This window comes from Bos indicus x Bos taurus, chromosome 2, assembly GCF_003369695.1.
Source record: "Bos indicus x Bos taurus breed Angus x Brahman F1 hybrid chromosome 2, Bos_hybrid_MaternalHap_v2.0, whole genome shotgun sequence".
Taxonomy (NCBI): Eukaryota; Metazoa; Chordata; class Mammalia; order Artiodactyla; family Bovidae; genus Bos; species Bos indicus x Bos taurus.
This window is the reverse complement of record NC_040077.1, coordinates 110,687,623-110,711,080: the sequence shown is the minus strand read 5'-3', so window position 1 is coordinate 110,711,080 and position 23,458 is coordinate 110,687,623. Positions and strand designations below refer to the sequence as shown.

At 41.0% G+C, this 23,458-nt stretch overlaps 1 protein-coding gene across 3 annotated transcripts in view; it reads left to right on the top strand.

Annotated features, from left to right (window-relative positions):
• Positions 1–1,381: 1,381 nt before the first annotated feature.
• Positions 1,382–23,458, top strand: part of FARSB (phenylalanyl-tRNA synthetase subunit beta) — a 73,827-nt gene continuing 51,750 nt past the window's right edge. For 2 of the 3 annotated variants that reach the window (XM_027514595.1, XM_027514588.1), the window contains exons 1-8: positions 1,382–1,484; positions 7,326–7,381; positions 11,424–11,578; positions 14,085–14,154; positions 14,713–14,828; positions 19,702–19,852; positions 20,843–20,951; positions 22,085–22,155. In XM_027514595.1, coding sequence (XP_027370396.1) covers positions 1,427–1,484; positions 7,326–7,381; positions 11,424–11,578; positions 14,085–14,154; positions 14,713–14,828; positions 19,702–19,852; positions 20,843–20,951; positions 22,085–22,155 — 786 coding nt within the window. In that variant the 5' untranslated portion in view covers positions 1,382–1,426. The remainder of the gene's footprint in view (positions 1,485–7,325; positions 7,382–11,423; positions 11,579–14,084; positions 14,155–14,712; positions 14,829–19,701; positions 19,853–20,842; positions 20,952–22,084; positions 22,156–23,458) is intronic. The other variant, XM_027514597.1, reaches the window with a different exon arrangement.

Sequence of the window (23,458 nt, the reverse complement as noted above, 5' to 3'; positions counted from 1 at the left end):
AGTCCACTGTGCTAGCAGCGCCCTCATTATCTCCGCTCCTATTCTCAAGAAACTCCCTTCTAAAATACTGTGTCTGGAAATTCTTTTCCAACCGGCACTCAGACTGCCTAGACTTTCCTCTTATAATAATACATGTGATTGTATTTAGGGCCTATTCTTATAATCCTGGATAGGCTCTGCATCTCGAAAATCTTAACTATCTAAAAAGACTGTTTCCATTTAAGGTAACATTTACAGGTTCCAGGCATTAGGGCCTGGAACATTCCATGGCTGTTCTGCTGCCGATTACACTGAATGTTGTTAGAAGGAGATCTGCCAAGGCCAGCAAAGGACTGAGCACAGCATCTGCCAATAGAAACCCAGTACATGTCAGTCTGTTTCCGCTTTTAAAAAATGGTTTCTAAGGAAGCCTCCCTAATACGGCTGCGATAAAGTCCAAAGCACAGCTAGAACACGTAGTAGGGTGTAAGAGATTAGTTTTTTGGTTTTAGTTCAGTCGCTCAGTCGTGTCCGACTCTTTGCGACCCCATGGACTGCAGCACGCCAGGCCTTCCTGTCTATCACCAACTCCCGGAGTTTACTCAAACTCATGCCCATTGAGTCGGTGATGCCATCCAACCATCTCATCCTCTGTCGTCCCCTTCTCCTCCCGCCTTCAATCTTTCACAGCATCAGGGTCTAAAGAATGAGATAAAAGCAGAAACGCTAACAGTTTGGCTCCCGCTACTTGGGTTTGCACATCACGCAGTCCTGGCTGCCTGCTAATAAGCGTCAGTTGTGTCTGACTGTGCGACCCCACGGACTGTAGCCGGCCAGGCTCCTCTGTCCATGGGATTCTCCAGACAAGAATACTGGAGAGGGTTTCCGCGCCCTCGTCCAGAGGATCTTCCCCACCCAGGGATGAAATCCAAGTCTCTTAGCTCTCTTGCACTGGCAGGAGGGCTCTTTATCCCTAGCGCCACCTGGAGCTGCCTAAGACCTCGCCTTCTCACAGTCTCACTCCCTCCCAAGAGACGTCTCTATCTCTAGGTCCCGCCTTCTCTAGGTCCCGCCTTCTCTAGGTCCCGCCTCCTCCACGCACTCGCCCCGCCTTCGCCCCGCCCACCTAGCTGGCCGTCCTCCTTCCGTAGTGTTGAAGGCGTGAGGACCTTCGCGGGCTGTTCATCTTACTGCCTATCAAACCCTCGCCCATTCTATCCAAGTATGTCACCTTTTTCGGCCTCCAGTTTATTCTCCCAACGAATTAGATTTAATGAGCTTCATGGTGGCGACTCACCTGCTTTCAAATGAAAATCGAGAGGAGGAACTGTGAGAATTAGACGGGCAATATTTAAGACAGCCCGCACGGAAGGTTCGGGTCCTACACACAGGCCGGTCGCCGAGCCTGGGCCCGCGCTCCGCGCAGGCGCAGTGGGCAGGACTCACCATGCCGACTGTCAGCGTGAAGCGAGATCTGCTCTTCCGAGCCCTGGGCCGGACCTACAGTGAGTGCGCGTCCCGTAGCCTGTGCTCTGCGCCTCTCCTCGGAGGCTGGGACCCTCTTGCAAAAAGGCGTTGTGGCCACGTTTATGCTGCGCGCAGGTTTTGGCCTCGCGTTCGGGGTCCAGCTAGGGTAGGCCAACCGCGGATGTAGCCTCTGGGAACAGTTTGCCGCGGGTGTCAGGGCAGCACCCGCACGTGCTGGGCTCGCAGTGTCATTCATTCACGGGTGTCTTACGGAGCGCCTCCGGCGTACCTGATGCCAGGGGGTAGAACAGGAATGAAGCTCCGGATGGCATTCCAAGTGTAGCCAGTGGAGTGCAAGAAGAGCGCTCTGGGAACTCCCATTTGTGAGCAGGAGCAGGAGGCACAGCCTGCTTTCCTTCCTAGTTTTATTTTATTCACGTTTACCTAACGCCGGTTATGTGCCATGTATTGTTCTTGGCGTTTGGGGAATACAGCGGTGCACAGGGCGCCTAAAGTCCACCACGTTCACATTTCTGATGAAAGGGGCAGATAATAAAACCAGCTTAGTAACTGATGCTGGTTTGGATAATGTTAAATGCTAGCAGGGAAACAAAAAAGATACTGTGTCTGGAAAAACGTTAATTAGGTGGTAGCATGTGGTCTCAGAGAAGGCAATGGCACCCCACTCCAGTACTCTTGCCTGGAAAATTCCATGGACGGAGGAGCCTTGTGGGCTGCAGTCCATGGGGTCGCTAAGAGTCGGACACGACTGAGCGACTTCACTTTCACTTTTCCCTTTCATGCATTGGAGAAGGAAATGGCAACCCACTCCAGTGTTCTTGCCTGGAGAATCCCAGGGACGAGAATCCCAGCCTGGTGGGCTGCCGTCTATGGGGTCACGCAGAGTTGGACACGACTGAAGTGACTTAGCAGCAGCAGCACCATCATCTGATGTTTTATTCTCTAGCTATCCTCTCCCTTTTCTTCATATTGAGAGATATCAGGTAAACTTGATTATTCATAAATATCTGTTGACTGCTGGCTCATTAAAGTTTCACTCAGGAAGATTGATCTTGGTGTACTTCAGACAGTTCAGGAATAATACTCATTATTATTTTATATTTCACGTGTTCTTAATCTTTTAAATGTTAATTAAATTAAGGTCAGATTCTGTACCACTAAGCCATCAGGGAATCCCTCAAGCTGCTTTTATTTTATTCATTTTGCTCTTCTGGGGCAGTTTTCTCTCCTTAGTCCATCTTTTTTTATCGCCTTTCTGTTAAGATGTTTTCTTCTTGCCACTCGTTTTCTTGTTAACTGATTTGTTTTCACTGTTCTTCAATTCTGGGCCTGTCCTGCCTTGGTGTAATTGCTTGCAATGCTGCCAGGGCCACTTCTGTATATCATATAAACCCCAAAGATGTAGTTACTTAGGGGGGTCATTTTGTTAGAGGGAATCATTAAACATGATTTATTGTTGGTTCTTCCTTGCATTTAAGTGGTGAAATAGAGCTGAAAGGAATAAAACAAATTGTATGATAATTAGGACCCAATACAGGATTCAGTATATTTTAATGAGTCCAAACAATTTTGTCAGTAACCATTTAGTTATCTATAGATAATCCTCACACTTAGCACCTTAAAACAATGGTCATTTGGTGTATGTTTCTGAGGCTCAAGGATTGGGGAGTGACTTAGCTGAGTGGTTCTGACTTTCACGTGGTTGTAGTAAAGGTGTCAGGTCTATACTCATCTCAAGGTCTAATGGGCTGGAGAGTCTTAATTCCAAGTTCACTCAAGTGCTTGTTGGCAGACAGTAGTTCCTTGCTGAGTTTTGGTCAGAGGTTTCAGTGCTTCCCACCTTGACCTCTCCATAGGACTGCTTGCAACATGGTGACTCGTTTGTCCCAGAGTGAGAGGTCCAGGAGAGCAGATAGTCAAGAGAGAGGTCACGATAGAAGCCACAGTTTTTCCTAACGTATCAGAGGTGATATACCATCCCTGGCCATATTCTCTGGGTCACAGAGACCAATTCTGGCACTGTGCAGCTGGAGACTGCAAAGGATGTTGGTACCAGAAGACCAGAGGCAAGTGTTCTTGGAGGCCAGCTTGGGACCTGACTAGTACCGTCTGTCCTGTGGCCCCCAATGATTCATGTTCCTCCCACATGCAACGTATACTCCCTCCCAAAGCCCCAAGAAGTGTCATCGCATTACAGCAGCAGCTCACAACCCAGTCTCTTCATCTAAATCAGGTCCAGTTGCGGACGAGGCTCTTCAGTGTAGTTCCCTAAGTACAGCTCCTCGAGTATAATTACTCTTGACCCGAGAGACTAAAGAGACAGGTTATCTGCTCCACCTGCACCTAACATACAGTGGTAAGACAGGCCTAGGACATTGTTCTTCAAAAGATAAGATTGGAGACACAAAGGACTTACTGGTCCATGGTAGTTCTGAAATTGGGCTGGTAAATGTTGGAAATTCTTGATTAGAACTTCAGGCCTGGGATCTTTGTCCTTGGTTCTGCTCCACCCTCTAGTCTCTTGGTTCTACCCTCCGGATGATGCTCTTTACTTTATTTTTTTGGTGAAAAGAAAGCACTCTTTACAGCTGATTGGTTTTCTCAGTCTTCTTCCCACTAACAGCTTTTGGGTATTCATTTCTTCCCGTCTCTGTCCCTTTTAGCTCCAGCTTGCAATGTTTGTGCATATGTATTTCTTTAAAAAGAAAAAAAAAAAAAACTCTGGATCTTCAGTCAGTTTTGTTGGTTTCCACTTCCTTGGTCAAAAGCCACAGCACTCACGGATCTCTGAAATAAGCTGTTCTGTACCTTGGGCCTCTGCTGACACAGTGCTCTTATTTAAACTCAGTTGGGAGACTGAATAAATTTGTGAGGCACATCCTTCATTTCTTGATCCATAGTGCCTTTTGTCTGAGTGAACAGTGTTTTTGATTTTGCTGAGTCTCAAGAGTTTACAGTCACACCCTTGATTTCATCTTTAGACCATGTCTCCCTGGCGATGCTCTGGATTTGCTCTTTGCTCAGAAGTCATTTTTTAATCTTAGCATTTGTTGTATCTGAGGAGACTGAAAATTTTGAAAACCATCAAGTCCAAGCTCCTTTTTGTTTGCTAGTCTTCATCTCTTCTCTCACATTATAAACCACTGTGTCAGCACTGGATGGAAAGCTTAGTTAATATCACCCTGTTGAGTGGGTACATTTTCTTCAGTCCTGGTAACTGTCAGCAATAGTGTTGCTAAGCTTTGCCTCTACATGAAAAGGATACTGGGTCTGTCAGTTTCCAGTAACACTTCCTCACTTTCCTCCATGTCCTTACCTGCCTCCTTGTCGGAGACTGAGGCTTCAAATAACAGCTTTGTCAGGCACTTGAGGTTTTGTTTACGCTGTCAAAGCCCACCTCCTGACTCCAGAGCCTTTCTTGCGTTTTGTTTTGTTACGGCAGCACTCCACTTCCAGGGACCGAAGTCTATGTTAGTTATTTACTGCTACATCACTGATTACACCAGTATTTAGGAGGCTAAAATGACAAGGCTTTATTATTTCGCAGTTTCTGAGAGAGGAATCGAGGGAGGAGCTGCGGAGCTGGGAGAGCTGGCCGTGGGTCTCCTACCAGGTTGCAGGCAAGCTGTCAGCTGGGTGTGCAGTCATCTCAGAGCTGGGCTGGGCTGGACAGTGTGCTTTGGGTTCGTCCATGTGGTCGTCTGAGACCTCAGTTAACAGGGTGCGAGCACCAGGAGGAGGGCTCGATGGGGGCCTTTGTCACCTCCTGCCCTAGTTAATGACACTCGCCACCTACACGTTCACCCCACCAGGGACCTGGGAGCCATCCTAGGCACCTCCTGCTCACTCACTCTTCCCGCCTCCCAGTCAGCCTTTGCGCCTTACAGATTCTACCTTCCGCATTTCTCACATTCTTCCTTCTCCCTCACTCACTGCTGCTGCTTTAATGAATTCCTCACTGTCTCACTTGTTTGCAGTAGATTCTCTGCTCCAGTTCGTCTGCCACCCTGCCACCATTCTTTTTTGTTGTTGTTTTGGCTGCACCATGCAGCACGAGGGATCTTAGTTCCCTGACCAGGGATTGAACCTGGTCCCCTGCATTGGGATCACATTCTTAACCACTGGGGATGCCAGGGAAGTCCCCTGCCACCATTCTTTAAAGCAGGGGTCCCCAGCCTCTGGGATCTAATGCCTGATTTTCTGAGGTGGCGCTGATGTAATAAAAAGAGAAATAAAGTACATGATAGACGTAATGTGCTTGAATCATCCCCCAGGTCTGTGGAAAAATTGTCTTCCACTAAACCGGTCCCTGGAGCCAAAAAGGTTGGATACCACTGCTCTAAAGTGCAGATCTGACCATGCTGTTGCCCAGCTGAAAGTCCTGCAGTGTAACTCCCCGTCGCCTCAGGCAGGACGGGGGGCAAATCCCTTGGCATCAGGAGCTGACTTCTCTCTACTTCTTCCATTGTATCTCTTCCTGACATGAGCCTCATGCAGCATTCATAGGGAACGTGCCAGATTTCTCATGCTGTTGTCTCACTCCCCACGGTCCCTGCCTAATGGACTCCTTTCTGTGAAGTTTTTACTGACCCTCAGTTGATGACTTCCTTTGTGCCAGCTCTGTACCTTGCACTTAACATACCTGCATTTACATATCTGGTTTGTTTGCTGGAGTAGGAAGTAGTTATGGCAGGAATTGTGTTTTATTTATCTTTGTAGCCCTGGCACCTAATATAGTGCCAACTCATAGAAGATGCTCAGTAAATGTTAACTTGAATTGAACTTCAATGTCAGGATCAGAAATCTTAAGACCAGCTTAACACTAGAATATACTGGTAATGATGGTTTGTGTTCCATTCTTCGTAACATGAAAACCCTGACAATGCTGTGTATCAGGTAGCAAAGCGAAGTAAGATGTGATTTAAAAGTAAGGAAGAGAACTATTAATGATTGCAGACCTACTGTGTTTCAGGATACTAGGTGAAGCCCATTATCTGCATGAATGCATTTAAATCTTTCCAACAGTTGCGTGCATGGCTGTAAAATACTACTTTATGAGGCATAGGAATCAGAAAGTTTCCATAAGGTGCCAAGCTCTCAGGACTAGTGGAACAGTCAGAAATTGAACTCAGATTGAGCTGGCTCCAAAGCCAGCTGTCAGGCCACCTCAGAGAATTTGAAATGATAGCAGTTATATGACGTGATTCTATTGTGTTGGATCTGTGATTTGGACCCACAATTGTTTTTCTTCCAAGTAAGTGTAAGAAGGATGGCATAGATGTCTTCAAAATAATTTCAGAGTAAAAGCTTCTAGCATTTTACTGTTAAATATGACGTTCTGGTCACCCCACTCCAGTACTCTTGGCTGGACAATCCCGTGGAAGGAGCCTGGTGGGCTGCAGTCCATGGGGTCGCTAGGAGTCGGACATGACTGAGCAACTTCACTTTCACTTTTCACTTTACTGCATTGGAGAAGGAAATGGCAACCCACTCCAGTGTTCTCGCCTGGAGAATCCCAGGGACGGGGGAGCCTGGTGGGCTGCCGTCTATGGGGTCGCACAGAGTCAGACATGACTGAAGCAACTTAGCAGCAAGTGTAAGCTGCCCATGCTTACAATCAGGTAATCTGATTCTATAGCTGATATTAGTTAGATGAATCAGCCCTTTATTTAATAGTTTTGTTTTTCTTTCTTTAAAAATTGTTTTTGATCAAGCTTTTTTTGTTTTTAAATGGTGATATCTGATGCCTGATAATCTAGTATGTTCGGTGTAAGACAGTTAAAAAGATGCAGTTTTTATGTGCTATTTGCATTTGTACTGAACAGATTAAAATTTGTAATCTCTTTTTTTCCCCCTAGCTGACGAAGAATTTGATGAACTGTGCTTTGAATTTGGACTGGAACTTGATGAAATTGTATGTATTAGATACTTCTTTAATATTCTGTATCTAAGTTCATTACATTTTATCTTTGATGCCTTATGGTTAGACTAAGAGGAAACATTTGTGGGCCCTGGTGGTTTCTGTGTTCTCTGTGTTATGAGACTAAGCTCTGATTCCAAGTTGTTGCTTTATGTAAAATCTCCACAGGGGTTCATGCCTTTACTCGGACGCAGTCCTGTCGAGGCATCAGGAAGGGGTCTGGGAGCAATGGAAACTGAGCTTCAGCCGACTTGCTGTCTCCTTGGCCTCTGGCCCCTCCTCCTCCATTTCCTCTGAGCCCCATCCCACCTTCCTCCCATGCCTGTTCTGGTGTTAATTCATTCTTCATTTATTACTCTACACATTGATCTTGTAAAATGATCTCCTGCCTTTTGAAGAATTGCTTGTAAAAATGATTTTGAAACATTTTCCTGGTCTTTGAATTGTACACTGATTAAAATGTTTAAAAAATAGCTTTATTTACCAAATAGATAACTAATATTGATTATGTATTAGAAGCACTGTGCTTGTAAATAAAAAGATAATATTTCTTGGTAATTAGTGTTATTTTTTCCCCCAAGCCTTCTTAATCTGTTCAGTGTATAAAACACTATAAGGTTAAAAAAGCCTTCAGACTGACAAAAACCTGTGTTGTCTTGTCTTAGTTTTCCTGCTGCTGCTTTACTAATGTTACAAAAAAGAATTTTTTTAATGTTAATGAGCATCTATATGCTCGAGAAGTCAGCTGAGATTTCTATAGTATATGTTAATTTTATTAGAATTCAAAATTATGTTTGAGGTTTTGTAATATCTAAGCATTGGACTGAAGGTCAGAAAAAATGAAGTAATAGTTTGAGCTACCACATTTACTAGCTGTGGAACCAGGGACATTACATTGCCTTTCTGGGCCTATTTTTCATCTGTAAATAAGGAGTTTACATGTATGATCCTTTCAGGGATCCCTGTAGATCCCGCTGGGCTTCCCTGGTGGCTCGGACAGTAAAGAGTCTGCCTGCAATGCAGGAGACCCAGGTTCGATCCCTGGGTCAGGATGATCCTCTGACCTGGAGAAGAAATGGCAGCCCATTCCAGTATTCTTGCCTGGAGAATCCCATGGACAGAGGAGCCTGGCAGGCTACAGTCCATGGGGTCGCAAAGAGGTGGACACGTCTGAGGGACTAACACTTTAACTTTCGCTTATCATAGATCCCTCTGGCTCTGAAGTTTCTGTGGTTGTTGATTTCCATAACATTTTTGTTAGCACTGATAAACTGCATTGATCACAGTCATCACCTGTGATCTTTGTATGAACTGAGATACTGAAAATGGGAGAAGGCTTAGGCAGCCATGTCTTTTTTGTAAAGGATCTCTAGTTACATTTTCTCCCCTCCTTTATATGGGGTCCTGCCTGAAATCCAGCACCCCTATGAAGTGACTCATCTTTCTTCACTAAAACATTAGCAATTTTGTTGACCCCTTTGATGGAACTCAGTTTAAATTCTAATTTTTCCTGCCTCTTCTCATATCCTCCCCCGTCCCTTCCCCATTTCTTTTCTCCTCTTCCTCTCCTGACCCCTTCTCTTCCCCTTGCTCTTTATCCTCTTTTTTTTTATTTTTTTGTTTCTTTAAAAAAAAAAAAACAAACTTATTTTTTCAGTTTAGTTCAGTTGCTCAGTCGTATCTGACTCTTTGCAACCCCATGAACTGCAGCATGCCAGGCCTCCCTGTCCATCACCAACTCCCGGAGTTTACCCAAACTCATGTCCATTGAATCGGTGATGCTATCCAACCATCTCATCCTCTGTCATCCCCTTCTCCTCCTGCCCTCAATCTTTCCCAGCATCAGGGTCTTTTCAAATGAGTCAGCCCTTCATATCAGGTGGCCAAAGTATTGGAGTTTCAGCTTCAACATCAGTCTTTCCAATGAACACCCAGGACTGGTCTCCCTTAGGATGGAGTGATTGGATCTCCTTGCAGTCCAAGGGACTCTCATGAGTCTTCTCCAACACCACAGTTCAAAAGCATCAATTCTTCTGTTCTCAACTTTCTTTGTAGTCCAACTCTCACTTCCATTCATGGCTACTGGAAAAACCATAGCCTTGACTAGACGGACCTTTGTTGGCAAAGTAATGTCTCTGCCTTTCAATATGCTGTCTAGGTTGGTCATAACTTTCCTTCCAAGGAGGAAGCGTCTTTTAATTTCATGGCTGCCATCACCATCTGCAGTGATTTTGGAGCCCAGAAAAATAAAGTCAGCCACAGTTTCTCCATCTATTTCCCATGAAGTGATGGGACTGGATGCCATGATCTTTGTTTTCTGAATGTTGAGCTGTAAGCCAACCTTTTCACTCTCCTCTTTCACTTTCATCAAAAGGCTCTTTAGTTCCTCTTCACTTTCTGCCATAAGGGTGGTGTCATCTGCATATCTGAGGTTATTGGTATTTCTCCCTGCAATCTTGATTCCAGCTTGTGCTTCTTCCAGCCCAGCGTTTCTCATGATGTAGTCTGCATATAAGTTAAATAAGCAAGGATAATTGTTTTACAATATTGTGTTGATTTCTGCCATACATCAACATTCTTTTTTTATTTTTAAATTTTCCCTAATTTTCACAGTATGCCTACTGAGTTTGAGATGGCCAGTGAAGGTGTTCCTTGGAGCCCACAGTCAAAAAGCACTATGAGCCCTGGGCAGTTCCAGCCTCCTGTGGACTCTGTGATTCCTCAGGTGTAACTCAGGTGCATAGTGCTCATTGAGGAAAGTGAATTCTTCAGCATGCTATACAAGTGTAGATTATACTTCTTTGGGAAGTAATCTGAACTGCTTATCTTGTGGCAGTGGGAGAGCCCCATGTAAAACAAAATACATCATATATTTTGATAGGAGTGCATCAGTTATTTTAGCAGATGATTTGTGATAGAAATAGCAGGAGTTCCAGTTAAGTGGGGATAACTAGTGGGTAACATTAACAGTTGGAGTATGACTTCTAAGGAATTTGATTGGAAATAAGTATATAGGTATTTTCCTGCCATGGTAAATGTAGAGAACAGAATTTAACTTCTTGGCAATGATTGTTTTTAAGAAAATCTCTACAGTGTGGTGATTGAGATATTCTAAGCTTTTTACTTCTGCACTGAATTTATTCTAGTGGTATTTCTTCCCCTTTCTCCCTCGTTTGTTTTTGCTCTTGCTGCTTTGTACCCTTTACTGTCCTTAGACCTCTTCCCATTGTACCTGTGAGTGAGTGAGTGAGTGAAAGTCACTCAGTCGTGTCCAGCTCTTTGCGACCCCATGGACTATACACTTATAATTCCTTCTGATTTACACCACAGCTTCTGATGATCCCTTAAAATGTTTTTGTTTGCTTTTATAGTATTATTCTCATTTTCATGTTGCTTCTAGTCTTGGGTGCCCATAGGATTTAGCTTTTAGAGTCATTATCTTATAAAAAGTTGCATATCTTTTCATTTTTTTTTTCTTTTTTCTTTCTCTCTCTCTCTTTTTTTGTTTCTTGGTTCGTGGGGTCTTAGTTCCCTGACCTGGGATTGAACCCAGGCCCTCAGCAGTGAAAGTGTGGCGACCTAACCTCTGGACCGCCAGGGAATTTCCAAAATAGCTTTTATTTGGTGAATTTCCTTAACTTTGTCTCATTGACACTTTCGTTATTGCTGCTCCTTGGTTCTTATTGTGTTCTCCTTGGTATTTTCATTTTCTTTTAGATCAAGGATGGGCAAACATTTTCTGCCAAATAGCAACCTTTTGAAAGCTACATAGAGTCTCTGTCACAACTCAGCTGTTGCAGTATGGAAATGACAACAGATGAAATGTAAATGAATAGGCCTGACAGTGTTTCAGTAGAACTTTATTTACAAAAACAAGTAGTAGGCAAAGTTTAGCCCTCGCCTTGCTTTAGACAGCTTTCTGCTGCTCTGGAAAGAACATGAACAGTGTAGTTACGTCTTTATAGGACTGATAATGACTTTTTCAAAAAAAATTTAGATTTATTTAGTTTTGTTTTAATTTTTGGGTTTGTTTTAGACATCTGAAAAGGAAATTATAAGTAAGGAACAAGGTAATGAAAAGGCCCATGGGGCCTCTGATGTTGTTCTCTACAAAATTGACGTCCCTGCCAATAGATATGACCTGCTGTGTCTGGAAGGATTGGTTCGAGGACTTCAAGTCTTCAAAGAAAGGTAAGGGAGTATATTCATTAAACCCGTGGCTAAGTGGGATTTCTTTTTTCTTTGCCTGTCACTGTCAACAACCCTGTTTAAGTTTCTGGAAAAAAGCTTGTTGGACAGATCCACAGCTTTGGGTCTGCATGGAGAGCTGACTGGAGCCTGTAGATGTAGCCATTTGAAAGTTGAAAAAAAGAGTCATAGTCTTTCTTTTGGGGAGCATGTTTTAAAACTGGAGTGGTTAATGATTTTATGGCTTCTTTAACAACTCTTTAGTGGGTTCATGTGAGTTCCTTCAGTAATCCAGTTGGAATAGATAGTTTATGGGGTTGGTTAAAGGTTGGGAGAAAAGCAGAAGGGTGCAACTTTATATGCTGTTTTCTTAAGAATTCTGAGGAAGCTCAGAAATGGAGCTTCCTGACTGGAAAACGGAAGATCTCGTGACGGCTGTGGGCAAGTTAATCGACTTCTTTAGTTTCAGGCTTGTAATTTATAATGAAGAATGTTTTCAAGTCCCCTTCCGACTCTTCATGTAATACATATAGAAAATGATGAATATGTAAAGTGAAAAAAAGGTGAAACAGTAAAGCTATCAAAAATAATTATAAAGAACAGACTGTTGGACTCTGTGGGAAAAGGTGAGGGCGGGATGATTTGAGAGAATAGCATTGAAACATGTATACTATCATATGTGAAACAGATCGCCAGTCGAGATTTGATGTATGAGGCAGGGTGCTCAGGGCTGGTGCAGTGGGATGACCCTGAGGGATGGGATGGGGAGGGAGGTGGGAGGGAGGGTCAGGATGGGGAACACATGTACACCCATGGCTGATTCATGTATGTCAGAAACCTCCACAATATTGTAAAGTAATTAGCCTCCAATTAAAATAAAATAAATAAATAATGGACATGGAAAAAAATTATTAATTTTTCATTACTTACCCATTATCTTGTCAGATGCAAAAGAATATGAGCCTCAGGCTGATAGGCTGCTGCTGCTGCTAAGTCACTTCAGTCGTGTCCGACTCTGTGTGACCCCATAGATGGCAGCCCACCAGGCTCCCCCACCCCTGGGATTCTCCAGACAAGAGTACTGGAGTGGGTTGCCATTTCCTTCTCCAATCAGGCTGATAGGCTAGACTTTGAAACTATGAGGCCGTCAGATGAGAGACAGGTGTTGGTGAAAGGGTGATAATAAGGCATTTGGTTAATAAGATGGTTAAAATTTGAGGGTTGACCCAGTTGCTTCTCTGCGTGACGATCAGATGTTTATTTTATTTTTTATTCTTTGGTTGCTTTGGGTCTTCGTTGCTGTTCACAGGCTTTCCTCTAGTACTCTCTAGTTGTGGTATGTGGGCTTCTCATTGTGGTGGCTTTTCATGAGATGAGGGTTTGATCTTTGGGTTGGGAAGATATCCTGGAGAAGGAAATGGCAACCCATTCCAATATTCTTATCTGGGAAATCCCATGGACAGAGGAGTCTGGTGGGCTACAGTTCTTGGGTCGCAAGAGTCAGACAGGACTTACCGACTAAACCACCACCGCCATCTCTCGTTGTAGAGCACAGGCATACGGGCTTCAGAAGTTGCAGCACGTGGGCTCAGGAGTTGTGGCCCATGGGCTGAATTGCACCAAGGCATGTGGAATCTTCCCAGATCAGGGATCGAACCCATGTCCCCGCTGCATTGGCAGGCAGATTCTTATCCACTATACCACCAGGGAAGTCCAGATGTTTATATTTTTAGGGTCAGGGATAGTCTCCTTACATTGTGTTTCCCAAACCTGCCTGATAGGAATTTAACAGGCACCTCATATGATTTTTATGATGAGAGAAAATTAGGAAAATGACTTAAAACCTTTGCTACCCGAAGTGTGGACCAGGGACCAGCATCTGTAACACCTGGGAGCCTGTAAGAACTGCAGAATCTGCTTCTACCCAAGACCTCTTGAATCAGAATATATGCTTTAACAAATTCACCAGTTGATTGTAGGCACCTTGAGGTTTGAAAAGCACTGTTAAAACAATGGTTCCCACCCTCGCCTGATATAACAATCACCTGAACTATGTCTTCAGAATGTACCATTTACCAGGCCTTTCTCTTGAATAGCCTGATTCATTAGGTCCAGGTGGGGCCAGACCATCTGTGTTTGTAAGACGCTCTGTTTTTCTGAGAAGTTCAAACTCTCATGGTTGGAATAAAACTTAAAGGTTATTTAATCCAGCCCCTCAGCTGATGTTTAAATGCCTCCATACACTTTGCTTAATTAAAGGTTTTCTAGTCTCCTGAGACTCCAGTGATGGTAATATGCATTACCACAAAGCATCATAGCCCATTTTTAAACACTAGAAATGTCAGAATATTTGTTAGGATTTTATTTTTAAATACTCAGCCCAAATTTGATTTGCTATAACTTTAACCCATTGTCCTACTTCTGTGCATTTTGTATACTTTCTATACACAGAAGAAATTAGTTTCAAATGTTTTGACTAGTAATGAACACATTTATTTTAATATTTTAGGATAAAGACTCCGATGTATAAACGGGTAATGCCTAAAGGAGAAATCCAGAAGTTGATCATCACAGAAGAGGTAATAAGGATCAATTCTCATTTTTCGTTTAAAAACATCCCTTGTGTGTATATCTCTCTAAGGTGGGACAGAGCTGACCCTTCTGCCAAATGTAGTTTTCTTTGATCATTGTATATTTAGCCTCTAGCTCTGAAAAACTGTCATTTTGTTTTTACCAAAAAGTGAAAGGAGACAGCATCTGTTTTCTATGAATTATTTTGGAAAATAACATCCAAATGTTTGCTTAAAATACTTTTAAGGTAATTATTTAAATTGTGGTGTGTTAATAACATTTAGAAAAAAAATCTCTTGGGGGAAGGCTGTTTTGGTAGAAATACCAAAAGCAAACTACTTGAGCAAACTACTTGAAAGGTTAATTTTTTTAATCAACAATTCAGTAAATTTTCAGATATCTTGCTGAAATGTAAATTCCATGAGGACAGTGACTTCCTCTCCTGTCACCACTGTATTTTATTGTTGATTGAATGAAAATTTGTGACAGCTGACTTTCTATTACAAGATGTTATTACAAAGAAAAGCCTTCATATTTACCATCTCTACTGATAAAATGAATTTCAGACAGCTAAAATACGCCCGTACGCTGTTGCAGCGGTTCTCCGAAACATAAAGTTTACAAAAGATAGATATGACAGCTTCATTGAACTTCAGGAGAAATTACATCAGAACATTTGCAGGTTTGTGAATGTATCTCTTTCTTGCTTGCTTCTCCCTCTTTCTCCTCCTTCCCTCCCCTTCTCTCTTCCTCTTTTCCTCCCTCTTTCCTTTCTTCCCCCTACCCCCGCAGACTTTTAAAAAATTTTTTTCTAAAATAAGAATATGTGAGAATAACAAGAAAGTTTAATGAAATTTAAATTTAAGTAAGTTTAAATTTGGGGGTTTCCGTGTGGCTCAGATGGTAAAGAATCTACCTGCAATGTGAGAGACTTCAGTTTGATCTCTGAGTTGGGAGGATTCCATGGAGAAGGGAATGGCAATCCACACCATCTCCCAGAGCTTGCTCAAACTCATGTTCATTGAGTTGGTGATGCCATCCAACCATCTCATCCTCTGTCCTCCCCTTTTCCTCTTGCCTTCTATCTTTCCCAGGATCTGGGTCTTTTCTAATGAGTCAGCTCTTCTCATCAGGTGGCCAAAGTATTGCATCTTCGGCCTCCACATCAGTCCTTCCAATGAATATTCAGGGTTGATTTCTTTTAGGAATGATTGGTCAGATCTCCTTGCAGTCCAAGGGACTCTAGAGTCTTCTCCAACACCACAGTTCAAAAGCATCAATTCTTTGGCGTTCAGCTTCTTTATAGTCCAACTCTCATATCCATGGACTTCCCATGTGGCTCAGCTGGTATAGAATCTACCTGCAATGTAGGATATGTGTTCGATCCCTCAGTTGGGAAGAACCTCTGGAGAAGGGAAAGGCTACCCACTCCAGTATTCTGGCCTGGAGAATTCCATGGACTGTTTAGTCCATGGGGTCTCAAAGAGTTGGACCCGACTGAACGACTTTGACTTTGACTTTTTCATATCCATACATGACTCCTGGAAAAACCATAGCTTTGACTATACGGACCTTTGGTGGCAAAGCTTTTTAATATGCTGTCTAGGTTTGTCATAACTTTTCTTCCAAAGAGCAAGTACCTCTTAGATTTTTTAACTGTATTTTCTTTTTTGAGATTTTTAAATAACTGAATTTTCTTATTCTATCTTTGACATTGCTATACATCATTTCCCATACAGCTCCCTTTAGTGTGATGATCTTCAGATCAGTTTAATTCCTCAACTCCTAAAGGTCAAGGAAGGTAACAGTGGGAGTCCTTGAACTAATGTCAGTTTTTCAAAAATCTTAATAAAAGTTACTGATAGGAAACATCAGTCTTTAGCTAACATACCAAGTTTTTTTGTGTGGTCCTAAAATACAGCAACATAAGTTACCTCATGCTAATCAAAGGTATGATTAATAGTTACATATGTCTTGAGTATAAAAGGGAAAACATAATTCTTATTTTTTAGTAATTGCAGTGATTGCAATTTGGTAGACTATGGAAACTAAAAGAGGCTTGTGTGTAAGGGATGGGCTGGACACAGGATTGGGAAGGAGACCTTGGGTGTTTTCTGCTGGTGTGAAAAAGACTTAAAAAATAAAACACCTGTGGTTATGTTCACACAGTTTCTTTTCTTGAAACATTTTTGAGTACATGGTAGAAGAAGCTTTTTCTAGGATTCTGAATAACGTTTATTCCAAGTTGTTTTATAAAACAATCTATTTGTCGTCTTCCAAATATGTCACTCTTAAGCAAAACAATAAGAATTTAAATATAGTTTCACCATATAGGTCAAGATAGAGGATTTCTGATAGGCATTGATATAGCTAGTAAGTACTTGAGCCCTGTTATCTGTTCTGGTCATTTGAAGAATCTAGTTGTTATCTAAATTGTAAGGCATTTCCTTAATTCAGCTTTAAGTTGTATTTTATGCAGTATTTCTGGAAATCATGAGCTTTTTCTAAGGGGAGGTATAAATTATATCCTAATACTCTGATATGCCAGAGTCAGTAAATCCTAATTTGTGTTTTTCAAGAGATATAATCATTTCACTTAAATTATAAGTGATTTATAGTAAACTTTTATTGGCATAAAAGTTGTTGATCTTCCCTTATTATCCTTTGATAGCTACAGTATCTGTATCAGTATCACCTCTTTTATGCCTATGTCTTCTCTTTCCCCTTTGATCAGTGTAGCTAGAAGTTTTATCAGTTACTTTAGTGGATATCTCTGTGTGTCAGTTTTCACAGAACTAGCTTTTGGTTTCATTGATTTTTCTCTGCTTTTGTGTGTGTATGTGTGTTTCTGTTTTTGTTGATCATACAGTGTTCTGTCTAAGGCTAATTAGTCCTTACTACTGAGGCGAGACCTTGTTCCTACTTTACCCATGGCCCCTGTGAAAGATTGGGTTTTCAGTCTGTGTGAGCACTGTTGCGTTGGATGGTTCTTTGCCTGGCCTTAGGTGGTTTCCTCACATGCTCACACTGATTGATACTCAGCAAGTTCTTGAGGGGGCCCCTCTGCAGATCGCAGAGCTCTCTGCCTGTGTAGCTCTGTTCATCTCCAGTGCTCTGTGTGGTGACCTCTGGCCGCCATCTTGGTCTCCCGAGGCTCTCAGCTGTGTCTCTTCAACTTAGGGAGTTCACTGGGCTCCTGCCTGACCCCCTTTCCTGCCCTGTGACTTGAAGTCCCTCCAGGCAGCCAGCTGGGCAGTCATAGGGCTTACCTTACCTGTTTCTGGTCTCTCATCTCCCTTATCTCTTTCCTGTCCTTCATCGCCTGAGGTCCAGTGCCGGCCTTAGAAACCATTGTGGTATATGTGTCTTCCCTCTTTTGTGATTGTGTCAGGCAAGAGAGTCAGTCTAGTCTCTGTTACTCCTGGAAGTATCCAGCAAACTTTTTACTCTATAGAATCTCTTTGGTTCCCTTTTAACGAAGTTTCTCTTTTTTTCGCTCGGTTCTTTCAGTCGCTGCTTTTTCACAGCAAGACTTTACCAAAATTCTTGCCAGTATCATAAGTAGAATCTTGATTTTTATTTTTAGTTTTCATATCTCTTTATTTGGGGGATATTAATCCTTTTTCTTTACCTGTGTCGTAGACCTTTCCTCTCTGTGTCTTTTGACTTGTGGGGTCTTTTGATTGTATAAAATTTACAATTTGGGTATCAATATTTATCAGTCTTCCTATATGACTTTTGTGTTTTGTGTCTTAAGGGATGTCCTGCTCCACAGTTTTAATTAAGCATTGTTCATCTATGTTTTCTCTGAATAATGTTTATGGTACCTTGTTTGTGTATATGTATGTGTGTATGTACCTATGTTTGCTGTTTGTTTTTCAAAATGCATAGCTCTCTGATCCATCCAGAATTTTTTTGTGATTGGCTTGAAGTTGAAATTTAGCTACATTTTTGAGATACTGTTTTCGGATTAAAAAACCAACATTAATGTCCAAGAAAACATGGATTTTCTTACTCATGGGTTTATCAGTTGTTGATTTATCTAAACTGACTGGACCATTGTAGTAGCTTTTTTTGTAGTGGTAGTAGTATTTTAAAAATCTGCATAGTGATTAGAAAATCCAGGTCATCTTAGCACTGATTTGTATGGGTTGGCTTGTTGGGAGTATGTTGTGTTTCCCTGTTTTCATATGCACTGCTTTCTGATTGTATACAGAATATCTTGTTATGGCAGAGGCTTTTGATTTTGTTCTTTTTCTCTGAGGAGTGGTTTCTGTTGCAGGCCATGGGTACATTTCTACTTGTGCTAGTATATGACTCCTCAGGTGGTGCAGTGGTAAAGAATCCACCTTCCGATGCAGGAGACGCAGGTTCAATCCCTGGGTTGGAAAGATCCCCTGGAGAAGGGAATGGCTACCCATTCCAGTAATCTTGACTGGGATATCCCATGGACAGAGGAGCCTGGCAGGCTACAGTCCATGGGGTTGCAAAGAGTTGGACTCAACTGAGCATGCATACATCTGATGCTAGTATATAAACATGCAACTCATTGAGTACAGTAACACTCCCTCTAGGGTTGTCAACAGCTCTGTTCAAGTCACCCATTAAAATTCTAGTCGCCTGTCTTAGAGACTGAACAAAAAAAATTTATTCAGTTAGTTGCTGTATAATGCTGTGTTAATTTGAGGTTGACCAAAGTTTGTTTCAACAAATTCTCAAAGCTATTTCATAGTTCATGTAATGTGGACTCAACACATTTCTTGATAACTAATGATTTTATCCATTTGATATTTAGTTTAGACCTACATAGTCTAAAACACATTTGAAGCCTTAAGAATATCATAAATTCTGATTTGAGTTTCTCTTTTTGGATTGTCTATTGGAAAGCTTAGAGTCAAATTTGTAATCTTCTGTGATAAGACTGTAGGCCTTGAGATTCTAATTTAATATTGGCATTGTTCCTGGCTTCATTTTATATCCCTGAGTCTGTTTCTTTCTTGCCTACTTTATATCTTTAAGTTCCTAAAATTACCTTAAATTCTTTGCAGATAAGCTGTAGAACAAATGAAATTAATAGCTTTTGAAATTTCCTTATTCAGTTTTAAATGTAATCTCAGTTCTTAAAATTAATTTCCATTAATAAAGCAATATAGCTATGTTACAGGAAATTTAGGAAAATATAGAAAAGCCAAAAAACAGAGGAGTTTTTGGGTGGTTTATTCTAACTTAATAAAACATTTATGTTTACTTGACATTAGAGGAAATAGGATAAAGGGAAATATGATAAAAAAAGAAGATAAAGGGTATGTTAAGGTCCTATTAATAATAACGTAGTACTTGGGAAAACTAGTAGAAGGAATTTCAGCTACTAAAATAATGTGTTTTCAGTAGCTTTATAATTTCTTATATTTTTAATGTTTGTAAAGATGTCACATAGTAACAGACTATTTTAAGGAATTGTCTACAAATAATTTTTAAAAACCTGTAGTCTTATGTTTTGAGATCTTCAGATCTCTTTTGTTTTTCTCTCTCTCCCTCCCCGTTTCCATATTTAGGAAAAGAGCCTTGGTTGCTATTGGTACCCATGATTTGGACACTTTGTCAGGTCCATTTACTTACACTGCAAAGAAACCTTCTGATATCAAATTCAAGCCTCTAAATAAGAGTAAAGAGTATACAGCCTGTGAACTGATGAACATATACAAGGTAAAGGTCATTTTATATTGATGTAATAGCTCTGCATAAATCATAAAATTCCTCCAAAATCAAGTTATAATTAGGGTGATGTCATGAGTGCTTTTGAAAAAATAACAGTGTCTGGGCTCCAACCCAGAGATACTGGTTCATTTGATCTAGAGTGAGTTCTGGCTCTAGTTTTATTATTTTTTTTATCCTCTCAGATGTTTGTAATGTATACCTAGGATTGAGAACCACTTACATAGGTCTTACTGCTCTGTAATATTCATATTTAGGAATAATTAAAACTCATGCAAATATAAGGCACAATAAGATTTATCTAGATTTTGTGTGTGTGTGTGTGGCATGCACTGTTGCAAAGTGCCTGCCTCCTATGATTAGCACTTACAGAGTCCAGCAGTAAAAATCAATTCAGTTGTCACTTTAAACTGCATTTAACAAATAGTAGAAGAGGTAGGTATCATTTGGGAAAAGCAGCTGTTATTATTGGCCTGATTTGCAAGTGATTTTTTTCTTGTTTATCTAAATAGTTTTGTATGGTTTGTGTTTTGCTTAAGGTGATTCAGGCTTACTCTGCAAATCTGTTTTGAGTCTTAAAAAATAATTGTGGTCTCATCTTTCCTCAGTGGTAAAGAATCTGCCTGCTAGTACAGGAGACATAGGTTTGATCCCTGGGGAATGGCAACCTATTCCAGTATGCTTGCCTGGAAAATCCCATGGACAGAGGAGCCTGGTGGGCCCAGAGTCCATGAGGTCAACAAAAGAGTCGGATATGACTTAGCGACTAAACAACAACTCATCTTTCCTCAGTAGGAGACTGAGGCTGTATGAAGATTCTGAGACATTACTTTATATTAGAAAATATCATACAGTTAAAACTTTGGGGGCTGTTTTGTTATTTTTCTGATTCTCCCCCCCTTTTTATGCTAGGTACGTATGTAAACTAATTACACTGATAGAAATAAGAAGCTAATTTTGTTTGTCTTAATTTTTTTTCAGACTGACAACCAGCTTAAACATTATTTACATATAATTGAAAATAAACCTCTGTACCCAGTTATCTATGATAGCAAAGGTGTCGTCCTTTCCATGCCTCCAATCATCAACGGTGAGTTATTTCTTAAGTACCATAGGTGTTTTGCTATTTCCTTCTTAATCTTTAGCATTTCTGTGGAATTCTCAATTGTCTTGGCTGAATCAATCAGAAGACTCAGTCTGAGAATCTCAGGTCTTTTGTGGATTTTATTGCAATAGTTCATTTCATTTTTTCAATATTTTACTGGTGATTTTTATATAATTCATAAATGTATACCTACTTTTAGGGCTTCCCTGATAGCTCAGTTGGTAAAGAATCCTCCTGCAATGCAGGAGACCCAAGTTCGATCCCTGGGTCGGGAATATCCGCTGGAGAAGGGATAGGCTACGCACTCCAGTATTCTTGGACTTCCTTGGTGACTCAGCTGGTAAAGAATCCTCCTGCAATGCAGGAGACCCTGGTTTGATCCCGAGGTTGGGCGGATCACCTGGAGAAGGGAAAAGCTAAGTTTATAAATATGTTCTGGTGCTAGTTCTCTGGATTCTGTTCTTCCAAAAGGTGTCGATATTTTGGTTTTAGCCCTTAATTCATTTCGTTAAACTTAAAGTGGAATTCTGCTTGGCCTGCTGTTTTATAAATTAAAATTTCAGAACTGAAATTTACCCTCTTAATTTCTTTCTGAAGCTTTTTCGAGAAGCAACTTGAATGTATTTACAAAATTTAGTGATGTCAAAGCCATAGATGTTTGCCTTTCTGGAGGTGAGAAGGGGGTTCAGTTGCTTCACAATGGGAAGGAGAAACTTCCTCCTCCATATCTTGGACTCTCGTACTCATCGTGGACTTTGGAGTGAGCCAGATCCAGGCCCAAATCTTAGCCTTGTTGTTTAATAGCTTGTGATTCTTGGCAGTGAGCTTAATCTTTGAATCTTACTTGTCCTGCCTGCAGCCCTGTCTTAGCATTATGGTGAAAATGAGATGAGATGGCTTCTGTTAAGCAGCATACTGTGTAATGTACTCTGTAAAGACTTTTTTTTTTTTTAACCTTGTTTTTTATTTTATCTTTATTCTCCAGCTTATAATGAGAGATTAGAATAAAAGTTGTGTGTCTCCTTACCTCTGAGGTGTCAGCTTGTATTTGTAGAGTTCTTTAGTGCACCTTTATTTCTGAAACTGATTGCTTTGTTGTTGTTTTGTGTTTGTTGCAGGAAACCATTCCAAAATAACAGTAAATACGAAAAATGTATTTATTGAGTGCACAGGAACTGACTTTACTAAGGTAAATAAAACTTTTATTTTATTTTTGTTCTCAATATAGATTTTTACCTCTGAGCTGAGACCATGTGACTAAATTTTAAAATTTGTTTATTTTTTAAATGGGGCTGTATTTTAGAAACTTAGAAAATGAGAAAGGTGTTTGTATTCTGTACTTTGGTTGTAGTGTGTGCTAAGTCACTTCAGTCATGTCCTACTCTTTGCAACCCTATGGACTGTAGCCCACCAGGCTCCTCTGTCCATGGGATTCTCCAGGCAACAACACTGGACTGGGATGCTGTGCCCTCCTCCAGGGGATCTTCCCAACCCAGGAATCAAACCAGCGTCTTTTACATCTCCTGCATTGGCAGGCGAGTTCTTCACCCACTAGCGCCACCTGGGAAGCCCCTTGGTTATGGTGCTTTCATTCAATTGACAAATGTTTAGTGAGCACCTACTCTCTTTCTCCAATGCCATGAATTTAACAAAGAGTTACTTGTTCTTGATTTCAAGGAACTCATCATCTTTGTGAGAGAATTAGCCACATACATTAAAACAGTAAAACTGAGAATGGGATCCACATTGTAATGCCATCTTTATAAGGAGTTCATCTTAGTTGGCTTAATTTGAATCCTAATTTTGTACTTTTGTGTACTTGTTAAAAAAAAATTTAGGACCAGCTGGCTATAAAGTCTTATTTAGCAAACTGATAAAGAGTTTACACACACACAAATATATCTAGAAAATACAGAATACTAGTCGTTCAGTCACTTTTCGTCACCACGTATTAGATTGGAACGTCATGACAGCTGTTTTCTATAGCATAAGATTTCTTTCCACGTGTTAAGTAAGGTGTAGAGTTAGGTGGTAGTAAAGCATATTAAGAAAGGTAGACTTGAATGGTTATAACTTTTATATATCAAATGTCGCTGGAGGAATACATGGCAACCCACTCCAGTATTCTTGCCCAGAGAGTCCTGTGGACAGAGGAGCCTGGAAGACTACAGTCCATAGGGTCACACAGAGACAGACATGACTTAAATGACTTAGCATGGTATGGCATACCAAATGTACATTCAGAAATGGTGTCAGGTAATATATAATACCTGTTCCTGTTAAAAACTTTTTAAAATTTGTACATTAGCAGACCTTGGTTATCGTTCTTGAAGTTTGTATATAAGTGTGAAATATATAAAAAAGCAAAGCATGTACCCCTATAAGATTACTGTGTTTTTTCCTCAGCATTTCTTTTAATTTAAAAATGAACAAATCAATAGGGCCATCACTATGTGCCAAGCATTGTCCTATGTATTTTACACACACACACA